General features: G+C 40.5%; 1 protein-coding gene across 1 annotated transcript in view; it reads left to right on the forward strand.

Annotated features, from left to right (window-relative positions):
* pdgfrb (platelet-derived growth factor receptor, beta polypeptide) overlaps positions 1-22,425 on the forward strand; it is a 53,744-nt gene that overhangs the window by 12,729 nt on the left and 18,590 nt on the right. The window contains exons 2-14 of the mRNA XM_061685570.1: positions 4,406-4,466; positions 5,845-6,162; positions 6,269-6,526; positions 6,827-6,957; positions 9,913-10,078; positions 10,947-11,127; positions 12,764-12,879; positions 16,311-16,434; positions 16,518-16,729; positions 18,925-19,019; positions 19,120-19,252; positions 20,129-20,233; positions 20,414-20,524. Coding sequence (XP_061541554.1) covers positions 4,424-4,466; positions 5,845-6,162; positions 6,269-6,526; positions 6,827-6,957; positions 9,913-10,078; positions 10,947-11,127; positions 12,764-12,879; positions 16,311-16,434; positions 16,518-16,729; positions 18,925-19,019; positions 19,120-19,252; positions 20,129-20,233; positions 20,414-20,524 — 1,993 coding nt within the window. The 5' untranslated portion in view covers positions 4,406-4,423. The remainder of the gene's footprint in view (positions 1-4,405; positions 4,467-5,844; positions 6,163-6,268; positions 6,527-6,826; positions 6,958-9,912; positions 10,079-10,946; positions 11,128-12,763; positions 12,880-16,310; positions 16,435-16,517; positions 16,730-18,924; positions 19,020-19,119; positions 19,253-20,128; positions 20,234-20,413; positions 20,525-22,425) is intronic.

Consider the following 22,425-nt stretch of genomic DNA (forward strand, 5'->3'; position numbering starts at 1 on the left):
TAAGACTAAGGCAATTATGTTTGGTAATTATAAAGTAAAATCTGAACTATTAATAAACATAGATGGATTAGTGATTGAAAAACTGTCAGAAATCAAATTTTTAGGAATAACTATTGATAGTAAACCAAGCTGGAAGCCACACATATTGTACATACAAAGCATCCAAAATAAACAAAGCAAAACATGTCTTGGACTACAAAGCACTATACTGTATATACTTTATTGTACACTGGTCTTGCCATATTTGACCTATTGTATGGAAGTGTAGGGTAACAATTACAAAAGTTCTCTTCATCCACTCTTTAAATTACAAAAACATTAGTTAGAACCACACACAGGGTTGGATATTTTGATCACATAAAAACATTATTATTGCAGTAAATAATATTAAAACTTTTTGATTTAGCAAACTTTTATACTGCACAATATATATATAAAGCCAACAAAAACATATTACCGGGTAATATCCCAAAACATTTTACAGAGAGGGAGGGGGGCTACAACTTGAGGGGGTGTAGGAACTTTGAAGTCCAAGCAGTAAGAGCAACCAGCAAAGGTTTGTGTGTATCTGCAGTATATGTGGGGCCAAATTGTGGAATGGGTTGGGAATGACGTTGAAACAATGTCCAGAGTTTAGTCAATTCAAATTAGGGTTCAAACAAATGATAATGTCCCTATACAAGGCTGAGGCTGTGGTTTGACGATGGTGTTTTCAGGGATTATTATTGTTATTTATTTTTATACGTGTGGTGGTGGTGTGGTGCACCACAATGTGGTGTAAAATACACTATAAGTAATAGCCACAAAGCTGTTGATTGGAAGATGTTCAGCATGCGAACGGATATAAATTTTGAACTAATGTATAAGGGGTGAGAGCTTATACATTTTTCTTCTTCCCACTCCTTTTCAGATGTGCATTTTTATTTTGTGCTACTTACAATTTTTGGGTTGTTTTTTTTCCATTTGTTGCAATCATTGTTTCACTTGCTTTTTCTAGTAAGATGTTTTCTTTTTTTGTTGTAATTTTTTAAAAATGGCACATTGAAATAAACAGATTAAATTCAATTCAATATATTTAGGAATTTTGGATAATGAGGTGAAATGTCCACTTAAAGTCATGCTTAGTTTGATTTATATTGTCAATAGTTCTAAAAATCATTTTGAATCAGACTGGCATAGACAGGTTGATTTGTCAAGATGGATTTCAAAGGGTTAACCCCGTGTTCCTACCCGTGTACCCAACCAAGCCTGTTTATTAAACAGTGTGTTTTTGGAACTGTATTTCTTTCTGAGTTGCATTTGGGTCCTACATCATATCCTGTTCATGAAAAATATTTTCTTGAATATTTCGTAATACACTAAATGCAGTTGTACCATGAGATACGAAGGACCTGAATTAAGAGTTTTTCAATATATGAGCCATCATTCCGCTGATTATTTTGCTTTAACTTGAGCGCACTATACAGTGAGGTGGCTTTGCACTCAACTCACTTCACAATAGATTACCGTATTTTCACGACCATAAGGCGCACCGGATTAAAGGTCGCAGCCTCAGTTGCAGGGTCGATTTCTCTATTTAAGACATTCATAAGGCGCAACGTATTATTGGACGGAGGCATGGTAAAACATACGCTAGCATGAAACATACAGTAGCATGCATGCATGCTAAAACAATATTTTTAAAAAGGCAGCGGGAGCAAAACTGAGTTCGGTTGTACTTTATTGAAGTATTTAACAATGTACTCAGGTTATTTTTTGGTCAATCCTCATCCAAAAATCCATCAAAGTTCTCATCTTCTGTATCCGAAATGAACAGCTGGGCAAGTTCTCCATCAAACACGCCGGGTTCCCTCTCGTCATTGTCGGAGTCAGTCTCGTTGCCGTGCGGCTCCTCAGAACTGATGCCGGCTTTTACGAAAGCTCGAACAACAGTGCAAGCAGACACGTTAGCCCAAGCATCCACAATCCATTCACAAATTGTGGCGTAACTCGCCCGGCCCTGCCTCCTCGTCTTAGTAAAACTGTGTTCGTCATCTGTCATCCATGGCTCCCACGCCGCTCAATTCACTTTGAACGCCCTGTTTCCACGGATGTCCAGCGGTTCGCCAAGCCTCCCGGAATGATGGAAAGGTCCGAGTTATTGCCCTCAGTCGAATGGCGACTGTAGAGACGCTTCTCCCGGCTGTTCTTTGCTCATTCGTCGATTGCTCGAGTTGGTTTTCCAACTCGGCCACCTTGCCTTGTTTTCCTCTGCAGTCAAGCCAGCCTCCACTCGTAAAGTAGAAGTCAATCCAGCCGACCCTAATTTTGTTCATACTCGGCATTACGGTAATAGAAAATAAAAGCTTCCCAATAATAAGGACGTCACTGCTCTTCGGTTAAGGAATACAACCAGAAAAGTTAATTTGAATCTTGAGATACATTAAAAAAATTAGTTTATTTGCTTAAGGCTAATGCTAATACATAATAGGAAACACATACAACACTTGAAGCAACTAATATTGGAATACAAATGTTGTAACAACACATTTAATATTCAGTGTAAAAGTAGACAGTCATATATTCTTTAGGAGGAGCCGAGCGGTCTAATTGTACAGACCGTCCATGTAGGACTATTGTTTGTCCTTCACAATGTGCATTGAATTGGAAGAGCAAGTGTTTTGATTCTTTTAACTTCAATGTAATTATCTCATTACTGTATGTTTTTATAAAACACAATATTTTAGCGTGCTACTTTGTCATTAAAAAAACAAATTACAAATTTTTGGAGGGATGGATCAATGGCATTTTCTTTCATTTCAATGGGGAAAGATGATTTGCAATGCAAATTATTTGAGTTACAAGCATGGTCAAGAAATGAATTAAACCTGTATCTCAAGGCCCCACTTCATGCATTACATTTAAAAGGTTTCATCTGCTGGTTTGAATCTTAAAGGCTGGGGCAAAATCTAAAAAAAAAATTAAATTCATTTTTCATCACGTGAAGAATTTTCCCATGTAATCTTATTTAGTTAGTGATGTCAAACGATCAAAAATGTCGAGAAGGACACATATAATCCAGCACAACAAAAGCAAAAACAAATAATAAAATTAAGATGACGTGAGTAAAGTTTCCGCTTAAATCATGTCGAGCTATTGATTGCACAGTTTGTTGTCCAAGTTGTTGAACTAAACCATTTCGAACTAAATGATTAAGTTTGAAGCATACTTGGCAATACCACAGCTGTTGGTTTTAATCGTCAAGTGGAAACAAAACTTTCCACAAAAATCATGTTTAATTACTTAATGCATAATATATCATCCAAGGGAATTTGATGTTTCGATAGATTACACAATTTTTTCCATTGGGTCCCTCCTCCACTTCCTCCTCCACCCTCGCTCTTCCCAAGTCTCTCTATTCCGGCCTCTCTCACCATCCTGCTTACATACTAGCAGTGATGCATCCTTAACTGTTTCCAGACATCTCTGTTCTGCAGGCCTTGAGCCCAAACACATCAGCAAACCTCCCTTACCCCCCACCCCTCGTCCTCTGACCTCACACTTTGGAACTCTTGAGTACTCCAGGCTGTGGGTATGATGCCGGTCATCATGAATCACCTCACTAGACAAAGGTCAGAGTCCAATTCATGAATTGAGCATGGGACACCAGAACATGACGTCCAAGTGGTGCAAAAGCCTTTCAGGTTGCTCCTGCGTCAACCGCTCATGTGAATGCCCTCAATTTGACTTTTGTTGACAGCACACCAATTAATGCCTCAGCGTGGTGCTAGAATAGCTTGGACGCAGCATTGTTGCCATTGTGCACGTTGCAAAGACGCACACAGTGACCGGTTTGTTGGTGGTCAAAGCCCTGATGAGCTGCAAAGAAAAAGGAGGCACACATTGGTGCACTGTTCTGGTGCAGCGAGGCATCAAACACCACCAGAGACACACAGACACGTCTAAAACACCTCAAATCGACACAAGGCAACACATTTTTTTTTTTTCAGTTTTGGCCACTGTCACTGTTTTCTGATTGAAAGCAGGCTGCTTTGAAAAACAACTCAAACTTAACTCAGTCTAATGGATTTCATGTGGACAAGGATCCATCCATCATGATAGGAGGTCAAAGGCTCACGGAAAGAGGTTACCCGTTGAATGTTAATTGGGGTGAACCCAAACCAGATTTTCCTGCTGTTTTTATCATTTTAACTGACTTAATATTATTTCATGGGCAAAGCAATGTTTTTTTTTTCCCGTTTGACCCTCAGTAATAGAATATACATAATAGTGCACACAATAGCTCATGTTATTACATTTATCTGCCAAAAGGTTTCTTTAGAGTTAAAGATGTGTATGTAAGAGGTGATTAGTGCCACAAATGAAGAGTACTGCATTAAAAAAAATCTTATCTGCTTGTTTGCAGAAAGTCAGCAGATCCACTATGAGAGGTGTGACCATCTTCGCCCTCAATTTGACAGTAACAGGTGAGAACACATCAAAATGAAAGCTTTGACACAGGGAAGCCAAACAGATGGTGAGCGTCGCAACACTATCAGAATATACAGTCAACTTGAAAACGGTGGTTAGCACATCGGGCTCGTAGCGAGGAGATTCGGGTTCAAAACTTAGTCTCTTCTCAAAGTCACATGTTCTCGTGTGTTTTACTCTGGATATTCAGATATTCCACACCCCAAAAGCATGCATGTTAGGTTAATTGAAGACTTTAAATTGTCCATGGGTGTGAATGTGAGCATGAGAATGTGAGCATGAATGGTTGTTTGTGTCCTCCCTGTCCTGCTTCCAGTTACATATCTAATGAGGACAAACGCTTAGGAAATTGGACTGTTGTTGAGTGAATATTGACTACAAAAAATGATGTAAATAAATATATGCATTACATGGAATTAAAAAAACAACAGATACCTGCCAAACCCCTTGTATCTTGAATTCAAGATCGGACATATCATCATCCACATCTGATCCACATTGCACATTCGCCTGGAATTTCACGTTCAACCATTGGAAAAGATTATCCAGTAAAACTGTCAAATCTCAGAATAGGTTTTAATTTCTTGTGCTAAATAAGATCGTAATAAATACAAAAAAAGTTTCAATCAGATTAAGGATTTCAATTTGGAAAAATAATCTGCTATGACATGTATTACAAATTTTGCCAACATGCTTTTGTTTTTCATTCTTAGCCTTTAACGACAAACAAGTTGCATTGTACAAAACTTAGAAGTTGGAAACTATCACTCTCTAACTCGAAAAAGTGCAAGAGAGAAATTACTGTACAGCGCTCTTTCAGGGGATTTTACTGAGATGTCAAAATCTTATTTCACACAACAGTGTCACCATCTGATTATATCCACTTTATCTTTATTTTCATTCATGATTAATATTGCATTTATCACAACTTGTCCTGCCTGGAAATTAGTGTGAATAAATGATTAACGTGAACAAGTTTGGCAAAAAGGATTAGTTTGGCACTCGCTGTCAGCACATTAACTTGGATGGCTCTCTAATGTTAGACAACATGCTTATCAAGCCATGTTTTTATTTACTTTCAATTGGAATGCTTGAGATCCACCCTTGAAAGATCTAAGTGGGATGCATCATAACTCCTAATCTTCTCAACTGGCATCCTGACATCCTGACTGAACTCTTTCCGTTACAATACATCTGTCACTGACAAGGTGTCTTCATCGCCTCACTTAGTTGCGCCGTACAACTCGTATCCATCAACATTGTAAGGCAGAACAGGATCTGGCATGTCGTGTTGATTTAACCTCTGACCAATGCCACTACTCCCTGGTCTCTTTGACCTCCAACTTGACCCCTCCCTTATTGTGTCAACTGCAGTTCTCCTGTGTCTCTGCGGCGACGTGAGCTGCCTGGAGGTCACGCCGCATGACGGTCAGCTCGTCCTTGCCGCGGGCTCCTCTCTCATGCTCACCTGCTCGGGCTCGGGGGAGACCACCTGGGAGTTCAAGAGGGATGACGTTCCTTATTTCCAGGCGGAACAAGGCCAAACTGGTGTGCAGAGCTACCAAATTGTAAAAAATGGCGCCAAATCCAGTGCGTTGAGCCTGTGGAACGTAAGCTGGAAGCACACTGGAGTGTATCAGTGCAGTGATCGACACACCGGAGAAAGGAAGGAGGTGGAGGTGTTTGTCCCAGGTTTGGACTGACTGACAGTTTTAGCTAATTTTGAATACAGTCGTGCAAAACATAGTTTAATTCCTGCTGAATTTGTGTGTTTGAGAGAATCCATCTCTGCCTGCAGATCCTCAGGTATGGTTCGTTGAAAGCGCTCATGGTATGCTGACCAAGACCAGTGAGCAGACCACCATCCCCTGTGTGGTCACCAACCCCAAGATTAACGTCTCCCTCTACGAGAAGGATACTGACCTCCCAGTCAAGGGGCTGTATGTCCCCAGCGAGGGGTACACTGCAGCCCTGGAGGACAGGACGTATGTGTGTCGTGGCGAGCTGAACGGAGAGGTGAAAGAGTCCCAGGCTTTCTATGTCTTCAGTATCTTCGGTAGGTGAACAGAATTTACAACACATTTATTAACTCACTTCCACACACACGGCAATATCTTGCCCAAACTAGCCCCATTACTCAAACATGGTACTCACAGGGGGAAAAAATGTTAATGATAACTGTTAAGACACAGTTGTTCTGTTAGTGCGCCCTCGTCATCCTACTAGTGCACTTGGAGCTTTTTATTAGTGATTTTAAAACAACACCCAAACCACATAGATAAAACGTTTAGTTCAGATGTACCTCAAGTTGTTGAATTCAGTCATTGCATTCCATTATCATCACTTCCCCCCTCAGTCCCAGAGGCCATCGACGCCTACATCAACGCATCAAAGACGGTGCTGAAGCAGGGCGAGCCACTGACAGTCAACTGCACCGTGCACGGAGCAGAGTTGGTCTTTTTTTCTTGGGAGTTCCCCAACAGGGAGGTGAGTAGGAGGGGAGCAAAAAAGAGCTTTTGTTCATCATTCCCCCTCACGATCATCACACTCAGACCTCATAACAAAGCCCAAATCATATCAAGATGTGGAAACACCTCTGTAACACGTGTGCCTACCATCCTGTTGCACTGTTTGGAAGTAAACAAGTACAAATACTTTGTTACTGTACTTGGGTAGATTTTTTTTTTTAGGTACAGTGGATACGAAAAGTATTCAGATCCCCTTAAATTTGTCACTCTTTGTTATATTGCAGCCATTTGCGAAAATCATTTAAGTTTTTTTCCTCATTAATACACACACAGCAAAACATCAAAATTGTGCTTCTACTAAATACTGTGCAAATGGTCTGAATACTTATGGCTGTGTGATATTTCAGTTTTTCTTTTTTAATAAATCTGCAAAGATTTCAGTTTTTTCTGTCAATATGGGGTGCTGTGTGTACATTAAATTCACACATAATGTCTAAGCGTGTTGATTGATATTCACCCATTTCTTTTTTTTTTTTTTACAAATTGCATCCTGTTTCTTAAGTAACTCTTCACCCACTGTAATGCAAGCAAAGCCCTTTAATTCTAGATTGTTCTAATTTTGTGATTAATGTTTCATGGTTTATTGCAGGGGTGTCAAAAATATTTTTTGTCGTGATCCACATTATAGTTAGTTCTTTCAGAGGGCCGTTATGACCGTGACACCATTTAAATGTTTAATCGCATATATATATATATATATACATATCCTCACTAGTGTCGCAGACATGGTGGAGCCTATCCCGAACCGGTCGCCAGCCAATCGTAGGGCACATAGAAACAGACAACCATTAACACTCACGTTCACACCTACAACCAATTTAGAGTCTTTAATTAACCTACCACACATGTTTTTGGGATGTGGGAGGAAACCGGAGTATCTGGAGAAAACCCACACATGCACGGGGAAAACGTACAAACTCCACACAGGCGGGGCCGGGATTTGAACCCCAGTCCTCTGAACTGTGAGGCAGATGTGCTAACCAATCGGCCACCGTTCCACCTGTGCAAGCATCAAATTCAAATGGAGTCTTTGTAGTGTATTCAATTAAATATATAAGCCCAATTCCAATGAAGTTGGGATGTTGTGTTAAACATAAATAAAAGCAGAATGATTTGAAAATCATGTTCAACCTATATTTAATTGAAGAAACTACAAAGACAAGATCTGTAATGTTCAAACTGATAAACTTTATCGTTTTTAGCAAATAATCATTAACTTGGAATTTTATGGCTGCAACACGTTCCAAAAAAGCTGGGACAGGGTCATGTTTACCACTGTGTTACATCACCTTTTCTTTTAACAATATTCAATAAACTTTTGGGAACTGAGGACATTAACTGTTAAAGCTTTGTAGGTGGATTTCTTTCCCGTTCTTGCTTGATGTAGAAGCCTCAGCTGTTCAACAGTCCGGAGTCTCCGTTGTTGTATTTTACGCTTCATAATGCGCCACACATTTTCAATGGGAGACAGGTCTGGACTGCAGGCAGGCCAGTCTAGTACCCGCACTCTTTTACTTCGACGCCACGCTGTTGTAGCACGTGCTAGAATGTGGTTTGGCATTGTCTTGTTGAAATAAGCAGGGGCGTCCATGAAAAAGACGTTGTTTGGATGGCAGCATATGTTTCTCCAAAACCTGTATGTACCTTTCAGCATTAATGGTGCCTTCACAGATGTATAAGTTACCCATGCCATTGGCACTAACACAGCCCCATACCATCACAGATGCTGGCTTTTAAACTGTCTGTCCATAACAGTCCGGATGGTTCTTTTCCTCTTTGGCCCGGAGGACACGAGTGCCACATTTTCCCAAAACAATGCGAAACGTGGACTCGTCGGACCACAGAACACTTTTCCACTTGATAAATGGCTTTTGCTTTGCATAGTAGAGTTTCAAGTTGCACTTACGGATGTAGCGCCGAACTGTATTTACTGACATTGGATTTCTGAAGTGTTCCTGAGCCCATGTGGTGATATCCTTTACACATTGATGTCAGTGCCGCCTGAGGAATCGAAGGTCACAGGCATTCAATGTTGGTTTTCGGCCTTGCCGCTTACATGCAGTGAGTTCTCCAGATTCTCTGAACCTTTTGATGATATTACGGACCACAGATGATGAAATCCCTAAATTCCTTTCAATTGTACGTTGAGGAACATTGTCCTTAAACTGTTCGACTATTTTCTCACGCACTTTTTCACAGAGGTGAACCTCGCCCCATCTTTGTTTGTGAATGAGTGAGCAATTCAGGGAAGCTCCTTTTATACCCAATGATGGCACCCACCTGTTCCCAATTAGCCTGTTCACCTGTGGGATGTTCCAAACAGGTGTTTGATGAGCACTCCTCAACTTTCTCAGCCTTTTTTGCCACCTGTCCCAGCTTTTTTGGAACGTGTTGCAACCATAAAATTCTAAGTTAATGATTATTTGCTAAAAACAATAAAGTTTATCAGTTTGAACAATAAATATCTTGTCTTTGTAGTGTATTCAATTAAATGTAGGTTGAACATGATTTGCAAATCATTGTATTCTGTATTGTTATCTATTTCATTTGAAATATCAATTAAAGTTGCATGTTTTGTGATTCTGCGGGATTTGCTAATTTTAGGATGTAAGTCAATAATTCATCAGTCTTTCTATGCTCATTTGGGTTCAACAAAACTGAATTGAAATCACCACCGATAAACCTGATTTTATGATTAGTAGTTGAAAAATGTTCATCCATTCAGTTTGTAAATACAGTATATATACATTCGAACCTGGTATTCTATATATACAACTTACATTGATATTTGTCTTATTTACTCTGTTTATTATACTCACGATATAATCCTTGACACCAATATTCCCCATGCTCAGTGACCCGAGAGATGCATATTGCATGTTTAACCACTGTGCTCACAAAATGTCTCCTCCAGGCAGCTGATGTGGAACCACTAACAGACGTCCTGTCAGCTATGAACATGAGGTCCTGCCTCATTTTCCCTCATGCCACGTTAGGCCACAGCGGAAACTATGTGTGCCATGTCCACGAGGGGGTCCAGGACCAGACGGCCTCCGCCAGTGTCAACATCACAGTGCTCGGTTAGACACACGCACGCACACACACACAGATAACAAACTCACAGAGGACAGATTATTATTGTGGTTCACTAACCAAAAGAAGAGTGCTTATTATGTGAGCTTTTTGCAAGTTAAGCCAAGAAGGAAGTTTCTTTTCGAGGAAATGAATATCTACTGTATTTATTTATGTTACTGAAAAAGTGAAGGTGTAAAATAAACCTTTGACACTATTTATGTACTTTAAAAAAACACACAGAAGCACATAAAAAAAAAAATATCACACACAGAAGCACATACTAAATGTTTAAAAAGAAAAGCTGACTACAACAAAACATGAAACGTGATGAAACATATTATATTTTGCGTTTCTAGGGCACACTTTGGAAATTAAATACTATTTATAACAATGATATGATATGTCAGTATAATACACTTTTATTTGTTTGTATTTAATTAAATGTTTTGTTAATCATTTATTTTTATTGCATTATTATTATTATTATAATTTTTCAGTCATTTTCTGCCACATCGCTCGGTTTGCAGGAGGCCTCATTCCTGTTTGAGGAGCTCCATGAGAACCATTGAATTCATTTTATAATGTTCCTGCCTTTTGGGGCTTAGTGGATGCATATTTTATCGGCAGTGAGGTGTGTCATGTTTATGAAATGTTTAAATAACTCTAAACTCCATGATCCATGGTATTGCCAGTTATGTTTAGTTTTCTTTCTGTGGAAAACAGGTGGTGTATGTTTACCTCATTCCTGACGCTCAGAGAAGTCAGCTAAATAGACTTAATCCACTAAGTGGAGTCTGTATGAATAACCGTTTCAATACTATATTCATTTTAAACATCGTGTGGCTAATGATCTATGGAAACATTTTCCCTCAGAACGAGGCTTTGTGGCAATACAGCCGGCTGAGGATTGTCACGTTTCGGCCCGGCTGCAGGAGAACGTGGAGCTGAAGGTGGAGGTGGAAGCCTACCCCCCCCCTCAGGTCAGCTGGAGCAAAGACGGAACTGCAATCAAAGGAGACAAAATCATCATGAACAGACAAGAGCATGAGATCAGGTACGACCAGAACCATTACGCAAAGCTCAGATATTTAAGCAATTAGCGCTTAAGCTTCCTCGGAAGAAGAGCCTCCAGAGACGACCGGTTCTTGTCAGTCATCAGAAGATAAGGCAGAGTGTAACACAATAGTCTTTGATGGGGGGCTCGGACTTATCTCACAACCAAAACACAGGAACTATAAACATAAGTCTGGGTGATCACTAAAAATATTCTATAATTGAAGGAACTGGTCATGAAAAAAGACGAGACATGGAAAAAAAAGAACATACATTTTTACAACCATGACATCTAAAGGTTGTTTTAAGGGACAAAAATGCATAAATTAAATGCAAAGCAGACTGATTCCAAACCATCCTAACCCTATATAGGGAAGGGAACCACATTTGATGACTTCCCAAAGTTTATTGAGCCAAGGCACATATTTCACATTAGAAAAACTCTGATGCAAAATGTCACAAAAAGTACAAGTAGTCTTGATCTCAATTTCTTCGCAAATGTTCTTACTCTATACACAGGTTTATTTTACTTTCTGCAATTGAGTTACTTAATGTAATTTAAGATCAAATGTGATATAATGGATAAAAAGATAAGGATAAAATAGTATAAAAATAGATCACTGATGGTGTAGTGGTACATTCGCCTTACTTACTGTTATGCAGGCTGGGAAGATTCAGGACTCACGCAGTGACGGTATGAATGTGAGTGTGAAAGGTTGCCTGTGTGTATGCACACTGTGATTGTCTAGGAACCAGTTCGGGGTGAAATAAGCCTTTTAGACTTCAACTCCCTTCAAACCTGAAAAGAATAAGCAGAGTAGAAAATGGATGGATGGATGGATTATAGAAATTTACTCGTTTTATTCCAAACATGAAAATATACTACCTGTGTTGATATAAACCTAATCCATCCATTTTCTATAGCGCTTGTCTTCGTTAGAGTTGCGGGTGATGCGGAGCCTATCCCAGCTGACTTTGAGCGAGAGGCGGGGTATACCCTGGACTGGTCGGCAGTCAAGCACAGGTCACATTAAGACAAACAACCATTCACATTTAAGTTAACACCTAAGGGCAGTTCACCGTCTTTAATTATGCATGTTTTGGGAATGTTTTGTTTTGGGAAGCGGGAGTACCTGGAGAAAACCCAATCGAGCACAGAGAGAACATGCAAACTCCGCACAGGAGTTTGCATGTTGTGATATTATATATTTCCAAGTTTCTTAAGTAAAGAAAACATATATATATTTTAAATTACAATTACAAATGTCCAATCGTTTCATTGAGTATCTCACAAAGGTCAAAGGTAAAACCTGTGAATGAATGACGTGACGTGCTAGCTGGCACAGGATGCCCACACTTCACAATCTAACCAGTAGAGGGCATAGGATTACTGTGATCTAGTCAATGCCTAAAAACAAATCACCAGCCTGGGATGCCCTCCCTGACACTGCTGCTTACATCACAGCATCTGTAGAATAATGACTAGTTGCTGTTATACAAGAAGTTAGTTGCTGTTATACAAGAGGGATGCTTGTATAACTGCAAATGTATTTTACAAAGCTGACTAATGATCACCGAGTTAGGAGCCAACAGTCTTACTACATAGTTCTGTTAAAATCACTACGTTTTTCTCTCAGATATGTCAGCATCCTCACTTTGGTGCGGGTGAGGCCGGAGCAGAGGGGGCTCTACACTGCCCGGGTCACCAATGGAGATGACACTAAGGATGTGACTTTTGACCTGGAAGTCCTAGGTGAGAGTCTAGTCCAGGGGTGTCAAACTAAATGAATCAAATGCTGAGGTTATCGAGGGCCAGTGCTCTGGCCCTGTGAGAACGAATTTCAAATCTGTTTAGTTAAAGAAACAGACCCATTGTGAATATATATATATATATATATATATATATATATATATATATATATATATATATATATATATATATAAATTAAGGCCAGCACGACTGAGTCTAAAGGCCTTGGGCAGATTAGATTGACATGACAGCACAAAGAGACTGAAATATGATTGGACAAAAAATATGCACATACAGAAGTGGAACCATTGTAGCCAAGAGAAACGCTACGAAATGAAGTTATTCCAATGTTGGTGAATCCGTTAATAGAATTTAATGGAACAAATCTTAGAATTTAGGTTGTAAATGTAGGTCAGTTTTTCTGATAATGTGTTAAATATATTGTAGAAGTTATCATTTATTTGCTAAGGTTGCATTAGTATTATGGACGATTTTGAGAAAGGAAGATGTCTCGCCTTCAAGAAGATGACTCAGCAGGAATCATCCGATAGAAGGGCGCCTTGACCAAGGACGTGGCCGGGGACGTGGCAGGTGTTGGTCTCATGTCTTCACCTTGAAACCCTCCCCTTAGTGTGTTGTGTCTTGTAAGCTTAGTATGTTATGTCTTGTAAAACCTCCCTATTTCAAATAAATACAGGAGCGACGGGAGAGATTGTTTAGAGCGGGATGAGAGGCTGTACTCTGAACAATCTCCCATACGCCCTCCTCATGAGCAAAAGAAACCAGCGTCTTCATTCCTTTTGTGTCTATTTTTATAAGTGTTGGGTGAGATAGATCCAACATTAAATTGGTCCTTCGAGCCGGATGTCAATACACCTGAGGATTCCAGTTGTGGAGCCGACCTCCAGTTAAGAGACCGTGGCCACGGCAAGTAAGACCCTTTACGGGACTGGTCTTCGTTCTCCTCAACTGGGATCTGAAGGTTGACGACAATCCACAGGAATGAAGACGACTGAGTTCAATTTAAAAAATAAAAAAAAATAAAAAAACTTTATTAAAGAGTGAGTGAATTGCGCGACAAAGAAGTCTGCGGCAGAATAAACCTTGTGTAATACTAGTCCCTGGCAAGTAAAAGAGGGACGGCGGATTCCGAGAAATTCTGCGAGGACGGCGGAGTCCTGTACGTACTTAAATTCCGTGTTTTCGGGTGTTTGTAAAACCGTTACTAGTATCGTGTGAATGTGTAAAGGTATGAATGTATAAGACAGGATTGTAAGTGACAACTGGGTTTGGAAGCATATACAAGAATCCTCCGCCCGTATGGGTAGAAGCCTGAGGATTACCAAAACCCAGACATTCATTGTCACCGTCATTTTGAATAAAGTCAGTATTTAGGTCACTCTAGGTGCAAATAAACTGACTTCCAAATTCACAAAATGGGAAAAAATAACAGTAAAATGGATCCAAAAGAACGCTTAACGTGTAAAGACTGGAAATATGTTCAACTCCAAAACCCTTCCAAAATAAAACATTTAAACACGTGGATAACCAAATACGGTTTCGCTGGTCAGCTAAATTCGCAAAAATCTGTTCAACTTCGAGACGAAATAAAATGTCGACACAAAAATAATATATCAAAAATAGAAAAAGAGGGATATGACGACTTATTCTTCTGGCTAAACATGGTGTCGAAAAGAGAAAAAGAAAGTAGAGAAAGAGAAAAAGGAAGTAAGAAAAATAAGGACTTAGAAAGTGAACAGAAAAGGCAGGCAGGTAGGGATAAAGATATGTTGTTTCAAAGACAGAAAGATGACGAGACAGGACCAGTGGTAAGAGTAAGGGAGAAAAAGATGGTTGAAAAAAAAGTGTGAAAAGAATGATTGAGGTGGCAAATCCAAACGTCCAAGAGGACCAAAAAAGATGCTATTTTGGTCTATAGGACCTGGACTAATGAGGATGTGAAAAAGGCCGTAGCCGGCATCACACCCTACAAAGTAGACATTGATATGAGAAAAGGTTACGACATGCGACACCTGCTAAAATTACTGTAGATTATCTGTACTCAGACAATGAAGTAAAAGCCGCGGCAGGAATCATTTTACCAGTACAAATTAGACCCAAAACAGAATATAGACCGGGGATTCGTCAATATCCATTAAAACCAGATGCACATGAAGGAATCAAACCGGTAATTGAAGCACTAATTAAGGCAGGAGTTATAGTGGAGTGTCCAGAATCACCATGTAACACACCCATTTTCCCTCTAAAAAAGGCCCCACCTTCAGTGGGTTGGAGAATGGTACAAGACTTACAGGCAGTAAATTCTGGAGTAATACAAAGAGCAGCATGATCCACACACATTGTTAAATTCATTAAAACCAGACGCTACTGTATTTACAGTGGTGGACATAAGTAATGCATTATTTTCTGTACCAGTTGAAAAGAACAGTCAATTTTGGTTTGCATTTACATTTGAGGGCAAAAAATATACATTTACTAGATTGCCACAAGGTTACTGTGAAAGTCCAACCATTTATTCACAAGTAATTACACCACGCATGTCTAAATTCACTCCCCGAGGAGGGAGCCAAATTTTACGATATGTAGATGATGTTCTCCTGGCATCTCCAGATGGAGAGACATGCATCAAAGATTCATTAGCCTTACTGCATCATCTAGCAGAAGAGAGAATTAACAAAAACAAAAGTGTGCAAAAGGCAAGTCCAATATCTAGGCCATAATTCAAGTGTAGGAGGAAGGACTATATTAGAAGACAGGAAAGCTATAGTCTTAAAAAATCCTAAACCTCAGACGAAGAAACATATAATAATAATTTTTAGGTCAAATTATTGTAGAGCATGGATTCCAAACTATGCAGAAATTGTTGCACCATTGTCAAAATTAATGTATGAAGACAACCTTAAAATGACATCACCTGTTCAATGGAATACAGAGGCAGAAAAGGCCTTCTGTGACACTAAACAACATTTGGTGTCCAGTACTGCGCTGGGCCTTCCAAATTCAATGATAAAACATTCATTCAAATGGTAGATTGTAAAAGCTATTACATGACCTCCGTACTTACACAACAATACGGTGATAAGCTAAGACCGATAGCTTATTTTTCGACTAAATTGGACAGCATGACGTGTGCATTACCGCATTGTGTCAGAGCAGTTGTGGCAGCCTCGATGGCGGAGGAGAGCAGTTCCCACATACAGCTCTCCTATTGCAAACGAATATGGCGTTTTTATCACCTGCAAGACATTTATCTTGCATGACCATCCTGCTGTCACAACCACATTTGACTGTTGAGCGATGCACAACCTTAAATCCAGCCACACTAACACCCTTACCTGATGAAGGCGTGTTTAAGCCACCTCTGACCTCAGTCAAGATTACCGAGCCTGTGCCACGTGTGTTTGTGTACGTAGTTCCCTCTCAGATTAAAGATCTGACGGACCACCACCTTCCCGGGAAGAGACACCTTGTGACCTGTGTAGCTGAGGGGGTCCCGACCCCGACCATACATTGGTACAGCTGCGACAGCATGCTCAAGTAAGCCACAATGCGCTGAATGTCAAACCCTACGATGACCACGAGGAAACAAAACATCTCAGTCAACTCATATTGTTCCACAGGTGCAATAACAAGACTACAATATGGCAACCGCTGGCACCAGAAGCAGAGGTGCTGAGCATCCAGACCAACGTCACCCACAGCGAGAGCCGTAAAACCAGTCAGGTGTGGAGCCGTCTAACCTTCCACAAGCCGCAGCAGGTCACAGTTCGCTGCGAGACCAGCAACCAGGTGGGGATGGTGGACAGAAGAGATGTCAAACTGGTGTCCAGCAGTAAGTTTCATGTGAAGAACTACCCAATGTAGCGTATGCTTGTTTCTTTTGGGTTTTTTTTCATATCAGCTGGTGGTTATTGCGGTTAGCATGTCTCACAGTCCGAAGTTGCAGGTTCAAATCTCTGTGTGGAGTTTGCGTGTACTCCCTGTTCTTGTGTGGGGTCCCTCCTCCTATTTCTGTTTCCTCCCACAACCCAAGACATGCTTATCAGGTTAATCGAAGACTTTGAATTGTCCATAGGTGTGACTGTGAGTGTGAATGCTTGTTTGTCTATTTGGCCCTGCGATTGCCTGGAGACAAGTCCAGGGTGTACCCATGCAGCCTCTCACCCAAAGTCAGCGGGGACAGGCTCCAGCTGGATCCATTTATATTTTTCTCGCATAGAGTGGAATTTCTACGACTAAAAAATACACATTACTAGGCAAAACAAAAATTAGGACCGAAAACCCCCCCACTAAAACACAAGTAATGCCTAAACCTAAATACAGTATCCCTTATTAATGTCTAATTGCTCTTTTATGTTAAAAGGATTGCTGTGAATTGACAAGCGCATTGATGACTTTAGCACAGCACAGCACTGCACTGCAGACTCTTGAAATACACTCGGTAAAAGCAGCGTACTGTCCCATGATGAACAAAATATGCTATAAAACGAGGGGCAGATAAACAAACACTTGGCAGTTTGTTGCTAAAAGCTTCACGTCTCAAGATTAATTGAGGAAAAGTTTATTTTATGTTTTACTATGTTGCTAAAACATAAGTTTATGTTTTAGCAACGTAGTGGGCCTCTTTATCAAATAGTAACACTTGATATTATATTTAGTCATAAATATCTGGTGCATTAATAGCATTGTTAACATATTTCTTTCTTACTGTAACATTCCTTAGTCTTCCATTATGTCTGTAGCTGAGATTTCTTATATGCAGAGATGGTACTCACACACGATGGGCCATACTTAAGTAGAAATGCTGATACTAAGGTAAAAAAATATAAAAATAAAAAATAAAAGTATAAGTACTGATTCAACTCCTTAAGTAACAGTAAAAAGTACAGACTGAAATATACTTAAGTACAAAAGTAAAAGTGTTGATGAATGAAATTTTTTTTTATGACTCCAATGTAATGTTGCGGTGTCATATAGTGGTTTGTCTTTTTTGTTTCTCTTACATCTGGTGTCTCGACTTGTTTTTCTCTCTGTCTCTGCCCAATCAAACCTCGTAACGCTAATCCGAAATCACAGAGGCAGAATACAAAACTCCTCTGTTGCACAGAAAAAAAATGCTCTGGCATAAAAAGGCTTACAGAGCCTCTATTCTGCGTAACCAAGCAGCTGAGCAGAACAGCCTGAAAGAAAATAAAAACCTACACGTTGCTTGTGAGGTAAAAGTGTACGTAAGTTGACAACTGCATATCACCAGTACTACAAATGACATTATAAGATTCTCCAATTTAACATCTAGTGCTTCACTCACAGCGTACAGATGTCATTTAGTGATGTTATTTTGCCTAAAAACATGCAAATGTTTCTTTTAGTGCAACCTGGTTGTTCTAGTAGTGCGCCAAAGCCTTTCTACTTGTGCGCAGAAATGTCATGCAGTAGTGAAAAAATGTACCTGGTTGAAAACTGTGCTTCGCGTACTAATAGCAACATTGTAATAGGGATGTCAATTAGTGTGAGGTTTTGCTTCATTAGCAAATCAGAATCAGAATCCTTTTTATTTGCCAAGTATATCTATAAAAAAAACCAGTAGTTGTTTATACTCGTGCACCCTAGTCGTACAGCTGTGGAAAAAATGTCACTAGTTGACAAGTGTGTGCTACTAGTACTGCTAGTGGCATCCTACAATTCTACTAGTTAACGTCATTAGTGGCACACAGATGATAACTAGTGCACAGTTTTGCCTAACCTGTAGTTGTTCTACTAATAGGCCCTAGTCCTTCTACTAGTGCGCAGATATGTTACAGAGTCGTAGAAGGCAGTGGTGGAAATAAACATCACTAGTAAGACATAGGTAGACATTCTACTAGTGCGCCCTGGTTGTTCAACTAATGTGCTAAATTGTCTTACCAGTGAGGACAAAGAGCATACTAGTGTATGGACAATTAGCATACTAGTAGGATATTGAATAAATGCTCTAACGGCTGTCCATAGGAGCTTGTGTTGATGTTGTGTGTTTCTTCTCTGTTGCAGCTCTCTTCTCCCAGGCGGCAGTGTTGGCAGCGGTCCTCGCCTTAGTGGTCATCATCATCCTGGCCATCATCATCCTCATCGCAGTGTGGAGGAAGGTGAGGCCACAAACTGCGAGCTGTGACTTCCTGTGCACGTCACAGCAGTCAGTCACACGTGTGTGTGTATGTGTGTGTGTGTGCGTGTGTGTGGGGTCAGAAACCTCGCTATGAGATCCGCTGGAAGGTCATAGAGTCAGTGAGCCAGGATGGTCACGAGTACATCTATGTGGACCCCATCCACTTGCCCTATGACCTCACCTGGGAGATGCCCAGAGACAACCTGGTGCTGGGTGAGTCCTCCACGTGCAGAGGCTCGTCACGTGACTTTGACTTGAATGTGACATTCAATCAGGCATTTTGACAATCGTTATCCCCTTCGAGAATTAAACTGAAAGTGTGTCGATGAAATCCAATGAAAGGCCGGTTTAATTATAGCTCGAATATGCCTTGAATAATCTGAGGACGAGTCACTGATGGCGTAGTGGTACTTTGGTAAGCGGTGTTGAGAAGCATTGTGTCATAATATTAGCAAATATTTTGTATTTATTCATGTTAAATATCCTACAAAGAATGGCTTGTGATTGACTGGCGACCAGTGCATGGTGTAGTCTGCCCAGGATAGGCCCCAGTTCCTGCGACCCTCATGAGGATATGCGATATACAAAATGGATGAATAGATATTATACAAACAAAATAAGAATATTAACTGACGTTTATGTAGTGCCTTTTAAGGAACCATACGTAATACAGTAATAATACTGTATTACGTATGCAATAAAATAATAGGATTACTAAGGTTTCAAATATATTTTGTACACTTAAAACTAACATTTCTCTGCATATGTTTACATTTAGAAGAGATCATGTTTTTATTGTCTTTAAAAAAAAAAAAAATCCAAATCACATTACTTCGCTTCATTCAGAAAGAAAACAAAATGTATGTGGGTGTTTGTGCAAGCTGTCACACTTCAAACAGTGAAAACACTCATTACGTTAGTCTTTAATCTTCCCTTTTTTACTAAATGATAAATAAATGTGCACTTTATATACTGTATATGCGCAATTTTGATTGACACTGACAGATTTGTATTCATTTTCCAAGACCTATTGTCCATGCCCTCCATTTCAAGTCCAGTTTTTGTACTGAGCCTTTCTTTGTGTTTCAGGTCGCACTCTCGGATCGGGAGCTTTTGGCAGGGTGGTCGAAGCGACTGCGTATGGTCTCTCGCATTCCCAATCCAGCACAAAAGTGGCCGTCAAAATGCTGAAATGTAAGCCGCGCAGTTGAAAGCACAACGTACGGAGAGAGGCGGACTTGCAGCCGCTCTCAACCGAGCTTTAGTTTGCTTGCCAGGCTGCTTTGACATGCAGCCAACGAGCCACTGGGCAGTGTGTGCTTTCACTCTCCTCTTCCAAAATGTGAAGCTGAATGTCTCTTTGTCTTCGTCCAGCGACAGCGAGAAGGAGCGAGACTCAAGCCCTGATGTCAGAGTTGAAGATTATGAGTCACCTGGGTCCCCATCTCAACGTTGTCAACTTACTGGGAGCCTGCACCAAGCATGGTGGGAAGCATGTTGAGCATCTGTGCTATAGCGACACCGAACCTAACATGACTTCAACTGTTGATACAAAGCCATATAAAATGCTGCTCGAGGATTATCCTCCTTATTTTGCTCCTTATTTTCCTGTTTGAGTCACTAAGGAACTGTCCCAAAAACAGAGTTGGCCAAAGTATTCACACTGTGCGCTTAAGTAAAAACCGATCAATCAATCAATCAAATCTCTTTAAATCTCGCTTGTGAGAGAATCTTTTACCACAAACTGAGCAGGAAAAAAGGTTTCAATAACTGGTATAAAATAGAAGTATTGATTCAACACCTACACTTTAGTAAAAGCAAGAAGTTCGGACTCTGAAATGTACTGAAAGGTCCCCTTTCATCACTGTTTTTTCTACTTCTCCTTTTTGTCATGAGTTGATTCAGTCGAGACCCAAGAGCAGGTTGTGATGAACAGTTTAGTGGGAAAAAAAGGGGAAGGGAGATGGTCCTTGAAATATGTCGGCGGGTTATTGAGGCACGGAACGTGTTGCAGGCGGTGGCGAGGACAGGCGGGAACACTGAGGACGAGGAGAGACACGGAGGTCAGAAAGGACACGAGGAATTGAGGAAGATTACGTGGAGACTGAGGAGCTGTCGTACCGCAAGAGAGCGTTAATACTCCGGCGAGAATTTCCGCGATCTGGCAGGCTTTTATGCAGGTGATGATGAGAGCTGATTGATGACAGGTGCTGATTACTGTGAAGAGAGAGAGAGGGAGGGAGAAAGAGAGGGTGAGAGGAGCGCAAAGCGCCACCAGGCTCCAACAAAAAGGACTGCAGGGCATCGCTCATGACACGTTTATCTGGTTTGCGTGATCATTTTGGCTGGAAATGCCAAAAATGTCCTTTTTCAATCTATTCTAGTGTAGTCGAGACGCTAGACATTTGAGACAGTCAAATTTCTCAATATTATGCGACATGTAAATGAACTCTGCTCTGATGGGCTCTTTCATCTTCCTTAATTTGGCCCTATGAATCAATCAATCAATGGTTCAAATCCCGGCCTCGCCTGTGTGAAGTTTGCATGTTCTCCCCGTGCCTGCGTGGGTTTTCTCCGGGCACTCCGGTTTCCTCTCACATCCCAAGAACATCCGTGGTAGGTTGATTGAAGACTCTAAATTGCCCGTAGTTGTGATGTGTGCGCGGATGGTTGTTTGTTTGTATGTGCCCTGCGATTGGGTGGCGACCAGTTCAGGGTGTAGCCCGCCTCTCGCCCGGAGTAGGCTGGGATAGGTTCCGGCACGCCCCTGACCCAAGTGAGGATAAGCGGTTCAGAAAATGGATGGATGGATTTATTTATTTTTTTTACTTTGTTACTTCCCACCACAAGATGTTTTTTTTGTTGTAGTCTTTTTTTCACTTTGTATAATAATAACTTTACGTGGGACAATCTTGTTCTAGGACAAGTGTGAGTTTGCCAGCCAATCACAGGGCACATAAAGACAAAACATTCATGCTTACTTTCACACCTATAGACAGTTTGGAGTCTTCAGTGAACCTACCATGCATATTTTTGAAATGGAGGTGGCCTGCAGGCTAACGAATAGATAACCAAACACTAATACCGTGGTCCATGATTTTTTTATTTTTGTCTGAGGAATTTGTTTTGCTGTTTAGCCAGAGACTCAAATTTGGTATGGTTCCATCGTCTTATATCATTTTTTAAACCAGAAAATTGATTGCTCAGAAATAGCTTGTGATTGTGGTTCAACCCCACCACATATTTGGAATTCGAATGGCACGTCAAGGAGTGAAGACCTCCTCCAGATATTAAACATTGGGGGGAAACAGTACTTCAGCTGGGTTTCTAACGAGCAAAACTGGATGGGGTCTTCTTTCGTCATATTCAACTACCCTTAGTAGAAG

Source organism: Phycodurus eques, chromosome 9 (genome assembly GCF_024500275.1).
Source record: "Phycodurus eques isolate BA_2022a chromosome 9, UOR_Pequ_1.1, whole genome shotgun sequence".
NCBI lineage: Eukaryota > Metazoa > Chordata > Actinopteri > Syngnathiformes > Syngnathidae > Phycodurus > Phycodurus eques.